The sequence below is a fragment of the Danio rerio genome, chromosome 1 (genome assembly GCF_052040795.2).
Source record: "Danio rerio strain M-AB ecotype USA chromosome 1, GRCz13ab, whole genome shotgun sequence".
In the NCBI taxonomy this organism is placed as follows: domain Eukaryota; kingdom Metazoa; phylum Chordata; class Actinopteri; order Cypriniformes; family Danionidae; genus Danio; species Danio rerio.
Window position 1 is genome coordinate 49,610,392 of NC_141021.1, and position 14,193 is coordinate 49,624,584.

The 14,193-nt window shown below is 34.5% G+C and overlaps 1 protein-coding gene across 3 annotated transcripts in view; it reads left to right on the plus strand.

Annotated features, from left to right (window-relative positions):
* The first annotated feature begins 3,382 nt into the window (after positions 1-3,382).
* The window catches only part of morc3b (MORC family CW-type zinc finger 3b), a 28,674-nt gene continuing 17,863 nt past the window's right edge, over positions 3,383-14,193 (plus strand). For 2 of the 3 annotated variants that reach the window (NM_001003579.2, NM_001441449.1), the window contains 6 exon segments: positions 3,383-3,563; positions 6,435-6,507; positions 6,670-6,802; positions 9,283-9,507; positions 9,619-9,756; positions 12,563-12,689. In NM_001003579.2, the coding sequence (NP_001003579.2) occupies positions 3,528-3,563; positions 6,435-6,507; positions 6,670-6,802; positions 9,283-9,507; positions 9,619-9,756; positions 12,563-12,689 (732 nt within the window). In that variant the 5' untranslated portion in view covers positions 3,383-3,527. 3 annotated transcript variants of the gene reach the window in all.

Consider the following 14,193-nt stretch of genomic DNA (forward strand, 5'->3'; position numbering starts at 1 on the left):
AAAAATCCCGCCAAGGGGATGTGAGGTGCAATATAGAATATAGATAGCTGCTTTTCCAAGACATAAAAAAAGGTGTATCTGGTTATTTTGATATATATATATATATATATATATATATATATATATATATATATATATATATATATATATATATATATATATATATATATATATATATATATATATATATATATATATATATATAAAATACAATCAATCAAAATACACCTTTATTTATGTCTTGGAAAAGCAGCTATCTATATTCTATATTGCACTTCACTTCACACACACACACATATATATATATATATATATATATATATATATATATATATATATATATATATATATATATATATATATATATATATATATATATATATATATATATATATATATATAGTTGAAGTCAGAATTTTTACCCCTCCTTTGATTTCTTTTTCTTTTTTTAAATATTTCCCAAATTATGTTTACAAATCAAGGAAATTTTCACAGTATGTCTTATAATATTTTTTCTTCTGGAGAAAGTCTTATTTGTTTTATTTCGGCTAGCATAAAAGCAGTTTTAAAATTTTTAAAAACCCATTTTAAGGTTAAAATTATTAGCCCCTTTAGGCTATATTTGTTTTTCATAGTCTACAGAACAAAGCATCGTTATACACAGACTTGCCTTATTACTCTAACCTGCCTAGTTAACCTAATTAACCAAGTTAAGCCTTTAAATGTCACTTTAAGCTGTATAAAAGTGTAAAAAATAAATCAGTTATTAGAAACGAGTTATTAAAATGTTTAGAAATGTGTTGAGAAAATCTTCTTTCCGTAAAACAGAAATTGGGAAAAAAATAAACAGGAGGTGAATAATTCAGGGGGGCTAATAACTGTGTGTGTGTGTGTGTATATATATATATATATATATATATATATATATATATATATATATATATATATATATATATATTAATATTTCTTCAAGTTTACTTTATATTATTTGCTTATTAATTTTAATATTTATGGGTCAATCTTTGCGTTGTATAATGTTAATAGTTTTTTTGTTGTTGTTTTGTTTTTAATGAGTTCAGAATGTATATTATATCACTAAGAAATGCATTTTTACTTTTGGCTAAATGTTCACTGTCCTTTTATTGCAGGGTTTTTGCTTTTGAAATTTATGTTTTAAAAAACTTAAACTAGAATTTTTATGTAATCTCCAAACTGTTTGCTGTATTAATTGAATATGTTTTAAACATACACACACTTTACTTTTCTGTTTCATTGATTGTATTTATTAAGCAATGCAATCATTGTGAGTCAGTTTGCAATAGCAATACTCCACTATTTAGAGCAAGTAGGGCCCTAAATTTATTCTGCTTATGGCCTCCAAATGTACACGACCGGCCCTGCTTCATGGCCACAGATGTTAAGGCAACAGGTCTGCAGTCTGAGTCCCGTGATCTTTGGCTTCTTCAGGGTTTGGGATGATGGTGGAGCATTTAGAGCAGAATGGAACTTTGCGCTGTTCAGTGATCTGTTGAAGATCTGTGAGAAAATGGGAGCCAGCTGGTCTGCTGTTCTCCTCTGTCCCTGAAGATCTGACGCACGTTTTCCTTACTGATCTGAAGTGCAGTGGGGAGAGGGAGATGGCTGGAGGTGTTGATGGCTGTGTAGGGAGATGGTCAGGGCGGGTGTGGGGTGTCTGGTCAGAGGTAGATATTTGAACATATTCAACTCGTTTGCAAGATGATTATCGCTGTTGATGCGGGGGGTTAGTGTTTTGTTGCTAGTGTTGGGATGGTGTCTTGTATTTCCTAGAGATGGGTTGTGGCTGGATGGATCCGGTGCGTAAAAATGTGCTTGATAAGTTGGCGGTTCATTCCGCTGTGGCGACCCCAGATTAATAAAGGGACTAAGCCGACAAGAAAATGAATGAATGAATGAATGAATGGCGTCTTGTAGTCCTTGTTTCCTTGCTCCTATAACCGGAAACCAATCAACCTCCGCCATCTTGTAGGACATCTGCAGGGGGTCCAGCAAAGGTCCAGTGATGTCCTTCAGATAAGCTTGCAGTGAAACACCGTCAGGGCCTGGTGCTTTTCTTCTCCTCTGTTTCCTGAAGATCTCACACACATTATCCTAACTGATCTGAAGTGCAGGGGTGAGAGGGAGATGATGGTGTTGATGGCTGTGTAGGGAGATGGTCAGGGTGGGTGTGGGGTGTCTGGTCAGAGGTGTCAAATCTACAGTAGAACATATTCAGCTCGTTTGCAAGATGATTATTGCTGTTGATGCTGGGGGATGGTGTCTTGTTGTTAGTTTTAGGATGGTGTCTTGTAGTCCTTGTTTCCTTGCTCCTACAAACCGGAAACCGATCAACCTCTGCCATCTTGTAGGACAGCTCAATTCTTTAATTGCACTACAAGGAGAGAGGAGACTTCCTGAGGAGACTTTTCTTTTTAAAGAATGTTTATTATATTTTTTGTTGAACAATGACAACACATTCAAATTCAAAGATACAACATAAAAACTATTGGAGATGCGACACTGTAAAAAATTATATTAAGTCCTGACAGCATATCTTTTAGTTTATTATGACTTATTCAACTAAGTTAATCATATTGTAACTGAATTTTTAGCAATACAAGCTGTTTTAAGTCAGTTTAACATAATATAAGTTCAATAAACTCATAAGGTTAATTTGATTCAGCTTTTTTTTTTTTTACAGTGTATGAATACAAATAATTTCACAAAATTATATTACTGAACCTTACAAACTTGGATAACTTTGTGTTTCTAGGGCAATGTTAACTCTATTTACTTAATTTGTAATGCTATAAACCACTAACTTTTCCTGTATATTTACATTCATAAATTATATATATATATATATATATATATATATATATATATATATATATATATATATATATATATATATATATATATATATATATATATATATATATATATAATGTATGTAAAATGTATGGATTTGTTTATGTCTGGACTTTTCAAAAATGCTTTAAGGAACATGTTTTGAGTAACAGTTACAACAATATTAATGACACCAAATAAATAAAGTAGATTACATTTCATAAAAAAAGACACTTCAATGCAGTGCCAAAATAAAAAGCAGTCTCTGGCTTTATCTTACATATGTAGTAGTGTTTTATGGAATTTAACGCTATTACGATATAATCTCAAGTACTCAAGAATCCTGCAAGCAAAATCAGTCGTGTGAAGTGTTGATTAAGTGACGATAAAGGAAGCGAGGATGTCTGGATATCTATCGTTCTGCTTGATTCCCTCCTTTTTACAGTCAACGGTTCCCTCGCATCCTGAGGGGGTTGGAGCTTGAAGCCTATATAGACACGAGGAAAGGAAACAAGGGTGCACAAATAAGAATTGGGAAGCACCCCTCGAGTGAGAGAGTGTTCGCTATATCGGAACAGGGGAAGCGAAAGTGCCTCAGCACTTTAACAAACACTTCGCTCAACTTTCCTGAATATCCAGCACAGATTTGTCCCGCAGAAATGGCTGCTGGAAAATGTGGCATTCCTCTGAGCACAGTAAGTAACCGCAGTTGACACAACTTATGTCAACAATCGCTGTGTATTAATGCAACGTGAATCTTTCTTTGGAGGACTGGTGGCTAATATTTTGGATAAGAATTGTTGTTTTGTTAGTTGTAATGAGTCTGGTGCTATCTTTTTTTGATTGTGTTAAAAATAAACACAACTATTGGAAAATAATTAGATTTATTACCTTACCATTAATTAATATGTTAAAAGAGATCCAATAGTTTATTCCACAGTTACACCAAAATTATGGATATTAAATTAGGTAAGTTAAATTTTGTGGACAAGAACTGTACAAATACGTTTATTAGAAAGTGTCTTATACATGATCATGTGTTATGGTAATTTGTTTATATATAGTGCAATTTTAGTCTACAAGTCTACTAAAATCCAGATTATAAATAACATAAATAACTGAAATGTAGATGATTTTTAAAATATTTTAAAATGCTATAATTATAAAAATCATCAAGATGCTCTGAGAAGATTTTGTACTTTTAGTGTTGAATAATATATATGAGTAAATTCCCTGCAAATGCCAACCTTGCCATGAAAAAAAATTAGGTTTTCATCAAAATACAGAAACTGTTTCTGTTTTTTTTTTTGTGTAAGCAAGTATTTTACAGAACTTCAAAATACTCAAAATGTATCTGTCAATGTTTTCAAACTATTATATTTGATTTACCAAAGTCAGATAAATGGCAATTTCACATCTGTCACATCCATAACAGAGGCATGTCGGTTGGGAGGTGTCACATCCATAATGACACTTTTTCCTCATAAATGTGAAAATATGAAATAAAATATTTTTTGTTTTATAGAGAGCCAACTTTCATCCTTTTTTATTAGCATTGTTTCTTTTGGGTTGTGCAGTTTAATTCACAGAATTTCTACAAGTATGTTGTATGCCGTAAACTCACAGACTTTTTTTTTTTGTCAAATCCATAACGCATGTTTATTTTCCACATTTAAAGTACAAAACATGCTTACAGATTGATATTTTTCTGATCCCATAACTCTCTGGTTAGTTGTTTTGGAAAATATAAACAAAAATTTCAATATAATATTAACATTTACAGTTGAAGCCAGAATTATTAGCCCCCATGAATTATTAGCCCCTGTTTATTTTTTCCCCAATTTCTGTTTAACGGAGAGCAGATTTTCTCAACACATTTCTAAACATTTGAATAACTCATCTCTAATAACTGATTTATTTTATCTTTGTCATGATGACAGTAAATAATATTGTACTAGATATTTTAAAGACACTTTTATACAGCTTAAAGTGACATTTAAGGACTTAATTAGGTTAATTAGGTTATCTAGGCAGGTTAGGGTAATTATGCAAGTTCATATATAACAATGTTTTGTTCTGTAGACTATCAATAAAAAATATAGCTTAAAGAGGCTAATCAATTTGTCCTTAAAATTGTGTTTAAAAAATTAAAAACTGCTTTAATTCTAGCCGAAAAAAACAAAAACAAATAAGACTTTCTCCAGAAAAAAAAATATTATCAGACATACTGTGAAAATTTCCTTTCTCAGATAAACATAATTTGGGTAATATTTACAAAAGAAAAAAAAATTCAAAGGGGGGCTAATAATTCTGACTTCAACTGAACTCTCTATGTTAATTTATGTTTTGAGATTTTACTGCAAATGTCACATCCATAACTCTAGAATTGCTCTATTATATATTGTAATTTACATCTCGAATTAAAAACCCACATTCTATGACAATATTTATAATGTATAAAATGGGATTCACAGAACAACATGGTGTGAAACAATTTTTTGTACTTAGTCACTTATGACCAGGGCCAGACGGCATCAGCAGACATTTTTTGCTATTTCTGCTGAGAATTTTGTAAAAAAATCTGCTGATTTATGCGGAATTATTTTGCGAGTATTGTAACTTAAAACTTACATGAAATAAAAAATAATTGATTTTTAATGTTTATTTCATGTTTACAATGCGAATCCATCAAGATCCACTTGTTTGGTAAGCAAAGCAAGTCTCTCATATAATATATCGACTAAAAGAAAGAAAATATTATATGACAAAATGTATTGTAAATAAATCAAATTAACACTTTAATCTTAGTCAATAATATTACTGAAATTGATAAAAAAATGATTAAATATAAATTTACATGCATTTACTCAAGTAAATAAGTAGACTCAATGATGGGCTAAAAATCTGCAGAAATGTGGATATTTCTGCACGCACAGATTCTGGGCCTAGTCATGACTAAAGCCCACATGGAATCTGTGCAAGCAGAATTTTGCAGATTTTCCACAGAATTCCATAGATTCTTAGATCATCATTAATTCTGTTTATTTACTTGAGTAAATGTGTGTAAATCTATATTTATTCTGTTTTAATTAATTACAGTAATATTATTGACTAATGTAAAAATGTTCAACTGATTGTCTTTTAGTAGAGATATTATATGAGAGACTTGCTTTGTTTACCAAATAAAGTGAATCTAATTGGATTTGCATTTTAAACATTAAATAAAAGTAAAAAAAAAAAATATATATTTTTTTTCTTCACATATTAAGGTTTTAGTTATGATACTCCCAAAATAATTCCACAGAAATTAGCAAATTTTTACCAAAATTCTTAGCAGAACTAGCAAAAAGCATCCGCAGATTCCATCTGGCCCTACTCATGACTCAAATTAAACAAGCAAAAATAAAAATAGCAAGAAACAGTGAATTAAATGTGACTGAATTATATAAAAACATTTAACACATTTTCTTGTAAACCAATACATTTTTTAACAAAATATATAAGATGCAAGATGCATCACTAAACTTTTTAGCATTTCAGCATAACACATTATTTCCTTTTCGCAGATCAGTCCAAAGTTTCTTCATTCTAATTCCACAAGTCACACCTGGCCGTTCAGCGCTATAGCCGAGCTGATCGGTGAGTTGACTACATCCCACTTTTGTTGACTTATTTGCTAAAAGAAAGACATCATGTTTAATTTCCGGTTTGCATACTTCTCATTATGGAGGCATATTTCAAAACGATTCATAAGATGTTACAGTTTTATTAAACCTGTGTGTGTGTTTGTGTGTATTGCAGATAATGCTTATGACCCAGACGTTCGTGCCAGACAGATGTGGATCGACAGGACGTGCATCAGAGGACTGGACTGCCTCTCTTTCATGGATAACGGACAGGGTTTGACCAGAGCCAAACTGCACAAGATGCTCAGGTACAAAGCACCATGGCTTCACTTAAGCTAATTTAGTGTTCACTTTAAGTACAGCGAGTGAAAAGTGTGTGAAATGGATTTGTAATTACTGGATGTTATAATTGCAGGGGAATCAAGAACTCTTAGTCACTTAATGCAAGGGATTCACTGTGGCCTTATGTCATTAGCACTAAAAGCCTATAACATTAAACCAACATTGAGCACCAGGGCCTACTGCCAGAACAATTAAAGGCTGCTAATTAGCTAGCTTCTTGTGATCGCTCTTCTAATTCCAATATACATTATACTGTGCCTAGAGTTGTGAATGAATGAAGCTGGTTTATGAATAGTGCTGGGCAAAAATATTTGCGACTAATGACATCCTAAATAAGAGTTGTTTTAACATAGTATATGTGATACACATATACATAAAAACATTCATTCATTCATTTTCTATTTGGCCTAGTCACTTTATTAATCTGGGGTCGCCACAGCGGAATGAACCACCAATTTATCTAGCACATGCCCTTCCAGCTGCAACCCATCCCTAGGAAACATCCATACACACACTACGGACAATTTTAGCTTACCCAAATCACCTCTAGCACAAGTCTTTCGACTTGTGATGGGAAACCGGAGCACGCCAACACGAGGAGAACATACAAACTCCACACAGAAATGCCAACTGACCCAGCCGAGGCTTGAACCAGTGACGTTCTTGCTGTGAGGTGATTGTGCTACCCACTGCACCACCATTCTGCCCTACATGAAAACAAAACTGTACAAAATACATTTGTTACATGGATATTTAAAATCATATATAATTCCTATCATAAACAAATACATTATATCCAAATATGAACACACAGTTTCTCAAATATATGCATTCATGTGTGTATTTATGTATACATAATGAATTTACACAGCACCTACACAGATATTATGTCAAAACAAACATATTTTGGATGCTATAAATCATGATTAATCTTTGCCCAGCACTTCTTATAATGTAAACATTTGACCAGATAATCTATTTAGTAGTATCTTGCATTACAAGTAATCAGATTACTTTTTAAGTAACTAGTAAAGTAACAAGGGCCAGATAGAATCTGTGGACATTTTTGCTATTTCTGTACAGTAAGCATTATAATTCAATTCAATTCAGCTTTATTTGTGTAGCGCTTCTACAATGTAGATTGTGTCAAAGCAGCTTCACATAAATGGTCATAGTAACAGGAACAGTGTAGTTCAGTTTTTAGTGTTTAAGTTCAGTTCAGTTCAGTTTAGCTCAGTTCAGTGTGATTTAAATCATTTCTGAGAGTTCAAACACTGAAGAGCAAATTCATCGATGCGTAGTGGCGACAGCGGAGAGGGAAAAAAAACTTCACCTGATAGGAGAGTGAAGCAAAAAAACCTTGAGAGAACCAGACTCAGTTGGGCATGACCATTTTATTTCTCCGCTGGCCAAAAGTCTTGTGCAGAGCTTCAGTCACCGCGGTGGAGGCTGGAAGCTGGCCTCAGCGAAGACTCGTCTGTCCCTGGAGCGTCTCTGGAATCAGACTCATGTTCTCCACTCCCCATGACTATCATCAGCGCAGCAGCAGCTCAGGATACGGCCTGGTCCCGGATATGGAAACCTTGGGATCATCTCGTCACTGGTCTTGGATCCAATCAGTGACTCCGCATAATCTGAGGACCTCGGGATGAGTATCCCCAGGTGAAAAAAGATGATAGAGAGAATAATTAGCGTAGCTGCTGTTCATAGTGTATATAAGTAAGATGCAGAAGCCTGTGTGGAACCCGCTAAGTGATGCACTGAGTGTATGCTTTACTAAACAGATAGGTCTTTAATCTAGTTTTGAACTGGGAGAGTGTGTCTGAGCCTCGGGCGTTATCAGGAAGGCTATTCTAGAGTGTAGGAGCCATAAAGGAGAAGGCTCGACCTCCTTTACTTGATTTTGCTATTCTAGGCACTACCAGAAGCCGTGAGTTTTGAGATCTTAAAAGAGCGAGTTGGATTGTAGCGAGACAGTAGGTTGGTTAGATAAACAGGAGCTAGATTATTTAGAGCTTTATAGGTGAGAAGTAATAGTTTAAATTCAATACGAAACTTAACAGGCAGCCAGTGTAAGGAGGATAAAATTGGGGTTATATGATCATATTTTCTAGACCTGGTCAGAACTCTGGCTGCTGCATTTTGTACTAGCTGAAGTTTGTTAATAGAGGATGCTGGGCAGCCAGCAAATAGAGCATTACAGTAATCCAGCCTCGAAGTCATAAAAGCATGGACTAGCTTTTCTGCATCAGAGATGGATAGCATACTTCGTAATTTAGCGATATTTCTCAGATGAAAGAAGGCAGTTTTTGTGACATGGGATATATGATTTTCAAAAGTTAGATTGCTGTCTAATATGACACCCAGATCTTTTATAGTAGAGCTAAAGCTAACTTTGTATCCCTCTAATTATAGGTTCTAACTAATTCTCCTGATGTGTTTTAAGCTTTGGTTTCAGTAAAAAGAGAGCTTTGAAACTTCACATTCCAGTTGGCGTGTACGGAAATGGATTCAAATCGGGGTCCATGCGCTTGGGAAAAGATGCCATTGTTTTCACCAAGACTAAAGACACCATGAGTGTGGGGCTCCTGTCGCAGTCTTACCTCAAGGCCATCGGCGCTCAGCGAGTCCTGGTGCCCATGATCACGTTTAGACGCGACGGACAAAACCAGTACGGATTTGCTTTCAGTTGAATTACAGCTAGTGCAGTGCAAAGATTCCGGTTTGTATTTACACGCATGCCTTTCTGACTGATCTCTTTACTGTCTCTGGATCTGTGCAGAGTGGAGGACGAAGCCAGTCTGTGGGCGATCCTCACACAATCGCTCTTCAGATCGAAAAAAGAGCTGTTCGATGAGCTCCGCGCCATCAGCGCCGTCGGATACACAGGAACACGCATCATCATTTGGAACCTGCACACGTAAGAAAACAAACAAACAAAAAAAACATTCTCCACTGCATCAACCAATTCAAGGTTTTGAGGGATCACAGATTTACACTTTCTCACATCTTCTGCAATTGGTTTGGGTTTGTAGGGTTGTGGAATGTTTAAGACGTTTACACTTAGCATTAAAGGAATGGTTCACTCAAAACTAAAAATTTACTCGCCCTCAGGTACTACAATCAAACATTTTATATTTATTTTTAATATAATAATAAGCTTGATTTTTAAATAGTGCCTTTAAAGGGGACCTATTATGCAAAAATCTCTTTTTTAAGTTGTTTAAACACAGCTGTGTGGGAACAGTGTCTGAATATAGCCCGTATCTAATGGTAATAATTAATGAATTAGATTTTTTTTATAATCACACTTCATAAAAACAGTCTGCAGAAACACTTTGGTTGACATTCTCCCTTTGTATGTGTCATCAGAGGAGGAAAGTCCCGTTCATTACTGACGATCGCTTCCTCTTATGCATAGACAGCCCTGAGTGAGAAGCAGCCGATCGCAGAGTTTTAGTGCTGAAGATATTGAGTTTGTTTACATGGACACCAAAAATCCAATTTTAATGCGATTAAGACAATACTCTGATTAAGAGTCTAACATGTAAACAGCGATTTTTGATTAATTTAATCTGATTAAGGTCATAATCAAACTAAACAGAAGTCAAATTAACATGAATTGACATGTGGAGTATGCTGATTTTAGTCGAATTATTAAAGTGCAGTACAGACTTGTAAACACAGCCATCAAACTAATACCATCATGAAGGATTTTTGCCGCATTTTGCGACAGGATAGTCTATACACATACAGCTATTTGACACTTATCTCTGCACCTATCGAGTCAGAAAAGGACCACAGACACGTACATCATGAAATGCAGTATCAAATTCCATTAAAACGACACTCTTCCGGCAGTTCATACTCTCATCCAATATCTCGTTTGTCACGGGGGGCATGCATGAAATGTTCCTGAATGAAAGTAAAAGTGCCAAACTGCAGTTAAAGTCGACAAATTAAAAAACGAAACACCTGAAAATTACATGAAACTCTGGAGGAAATGTGGATAGCATGATGACGCAAAGACGTTACTTGAATTATGTGCTACAACATGTAAAGCGGGATCATGGAAGAAACATAAAAGAAGGAATTCATGTAAACGAGTCAATCGTATTATTGACTAATTCAGATTAAGGGAAATTATTCGACCATGTAACCATAGTCATTGGCAGCAATGTGTTTTACATGTTGAGTTTTAGGATGTACATTGGGGATCAGTCAATAATCGAACCTGGGACGTCCTGCAATGCTGCCCACTAGGCTATGGACACAGACAAAGAAGATATTTTGAAGAATCTGGAAAACGGTAGTCACTGACATTCATAGTCATGAAAAAATTATGTGGAAGGCAATGGCTAACGGTTTCCAACATTTTGCAATATATCGTTTTTCTGACTCAATTTCAACACAGGTTCATTCTAAAAATGTGGAAATGAAAACATTTCTGGAGATCGCAAATTATGTAGCCAGAGGTATGGTATTGCTGCATTTCATCTTTAAAACAAACGCTAAGGGGCGGTATGATGCGGTTTCTTTTCGCGTTTACGAGCTGACCGCTTAGCTCTGTATGGATGGCATTCCCGCTGTTACCAGTTTGTCCAGTAGCTCTACATGTACGTCTGCAGACTTGAGACGCAGAGAGGAGTTGACTATGATGTTGGGGTTCGAGTCTGGTGAAGAACGGTTCCAGAATGCGGGTAAAACAAAAACAAAAGCCGAAAAATAAAATAAACAAGTAAATAACAGGGTGAGAATGTGGTAAAATCTGAAAACGTGGTAAAAATCAGGCGAGGGCTTTCTTTTTCTGGATTGCCTTTTAAAACTGCCGCTTGGGTTTAGGGATGTGTGTGTGGGCGGGTTTGTGCTTTTGAAAACACTATTGGTTGGGTTAAGGGAAGGAGGAGGGTGGGTCAGTCGATCAGTCAGTCGTTTGACGACGGCCTCTGGGGGACTTAAGATCTGGTGAAATTTAAGATCTCAAAAAGCGTACACAGCAGCCCCTGGTGCAATGCTCGAAAACGAAAACTGCAAAAAAAAAAAATTAACCTTGAGGGACGTATTTCGTGATCTACAGAAATATATACAGGGGTACGTTTTCAGAATGAGTCTGGATTGCACAATTTAAATTTTGGGTGAACTATCCCTTTAAAAATAAACATTCTGTCACCATTTACTCATCCCTAGCTTGTTCCAAACCTGTTTGAGTTTCTTTCTTAATCAGGTAATTTATAAGTTATTTTGTTATTATAAACCGACGTTTCCTGAGTAAAATAGATATATGTACAGATGGATAAATGTGAGGAAAGCCTGTGAAAAAAATCTGAATGAAGGACTGTGCATAAAAGACTATGTGTAAAAGACAGACTGAGAGATTCTCTCTTGAGTTTTCCAGCTCTGTTGTTTCTAACAATATAGTTTGTCTTCTTGCATCAAAACATTAAGACTTTTTCACAGAAGAAGCAGACTCCACATCACTTTTTGCTGACATTACAGGACATATGAAACAGATGGCCATCTAAAATTATAAGTCTGCTAAAAACTAAATTACATTTCAAAACATATATTTTAGAAACAAAATTTCAGCTTATTGCTCTTTATTGTGGTTAAAATCTAATAAATACAGCCTTGGTGAGCATTAGGGACTTTAAATATTAGATAAACGCTTGTGAACTTTTTTTGTATAATTTGAGTTTTATTAATGACCCATAACTTGTGTTTTATAGGACAACAAATGGCGAGCCTGAGTTTGACTTTGACACCAGTAAATATGACATTCTGATCAGGTGGAACATCAGTGAGAGAAGCAACGGTGACCTCGCCATGATCCCAGAAAGTGAATACTCATTACGGGTGAGTGGAAACATCTTCTAGATATAGTTGATGGTAGAAACTAGAGTTGAATAATATATCGTTTGAGCATCGATATCACAATGTGTGTATCCGCAATAGTCACATCGCAGGATTAGATTATTTATCAAAGATTAAAAGATAAAGATATTATTATATAATATGTTTATATTATTGTATAAAATTAGTTATACAATGACAACCATGTCGTTTTACTATTGTTTTTTTTAATTCTTTGTATTTGAATACAGTTAGACTCCACAGAAAACCGTAAAGCACTGTTTATTTGACTTTTTTATTTGTTTATTTTTGCTTGTAATTTACTATATTTCATGCAGATGCACCGCATAAAAAAGGTCAGGCCAGTTGGTCAAAATAATTAACTCCTTTCAAATCTAGCTATTCAAATGATCTGATAAAATTTATATTTATATCACAATATACAGTTGAAGTCAGAATTATTAGCCCCCCCTCTGTTTATTTTTTTCCCATTTTCTGTTTAACGTAGAGAAGTTTTTTTCAACACATTTCTAATTATAATAGTTTTAATAACTCATTTCTAATAACTGATTTATTTAATCTTTGCCATGATGACAGTAAATAATATTAGACAAGATATTTTTCAAGACACTTCTATACAGCTTAAAATGACATTTAAAGGCTTAACTAGGTTAATTTGGTTAACTAGGCAGGTTAGAGTAATTAGGCAAGTTATTGTATAACGATAGTTTGTTCTGTGACTTTGCTTAAAGGCGCTAATAATTTTGTCCATAAAATAGTTCTTAAAAAATTAAAAACTGCTTTTATTCTAGCCGAAATAAAACAAATTAGACTTTCTCCAGAAGAAAAAAATATTATCAGACATATTGTGAAAGTTTTCTTGCTCTGTTAAACATAATTTGGGAAATATTTAAAAATGAAAAAAAAAATCAAAGGGGGGATAATAATTCTGACTTTAACTGTATATTGCACTAAAACAAAGTATCCCAATGTCAGAGTTTTCCAATATTGTGCAGCCCTAATATAAATTGAAATTATTGTTTATAAGCTTCTGTGAAAAGAGGCAAATATCATTTACAACTTCAAGAGTTCACACTTAGATATTGCTTGACAACTGTTTGCAGGTTTGGCATGCTGTCCCGGGAGAGAACCCTGAGCTCGGAGATAGTTGAGACCAGGGCTCCTGCAAGGTCCATAGAGCATGTGAGGGGAGTACGAGATCAGGTGGTTCTCAAGAGCTCCCCTTTGTAAAGGAGGAAAGGAGGAGAAAGGGGTGGATGGGGGGTTTCTTCGGAAAACGAAGATAAGGGAGTAAATCTAGCTAGGCTTCTTATAGTGAGTAAGGATAGATCCGATTGGCTAACTAATGAGTGTAGATAGGAGACCAGCTGCAGTCAATCATATCACGTGCTCCTCTTGAAATTAGTTTGAAAAACTTCTCTTAAATATAATTTTTATGAACATTTAAATAAAGTATGTTTACAATAAAATAATTAAACTCTAATAA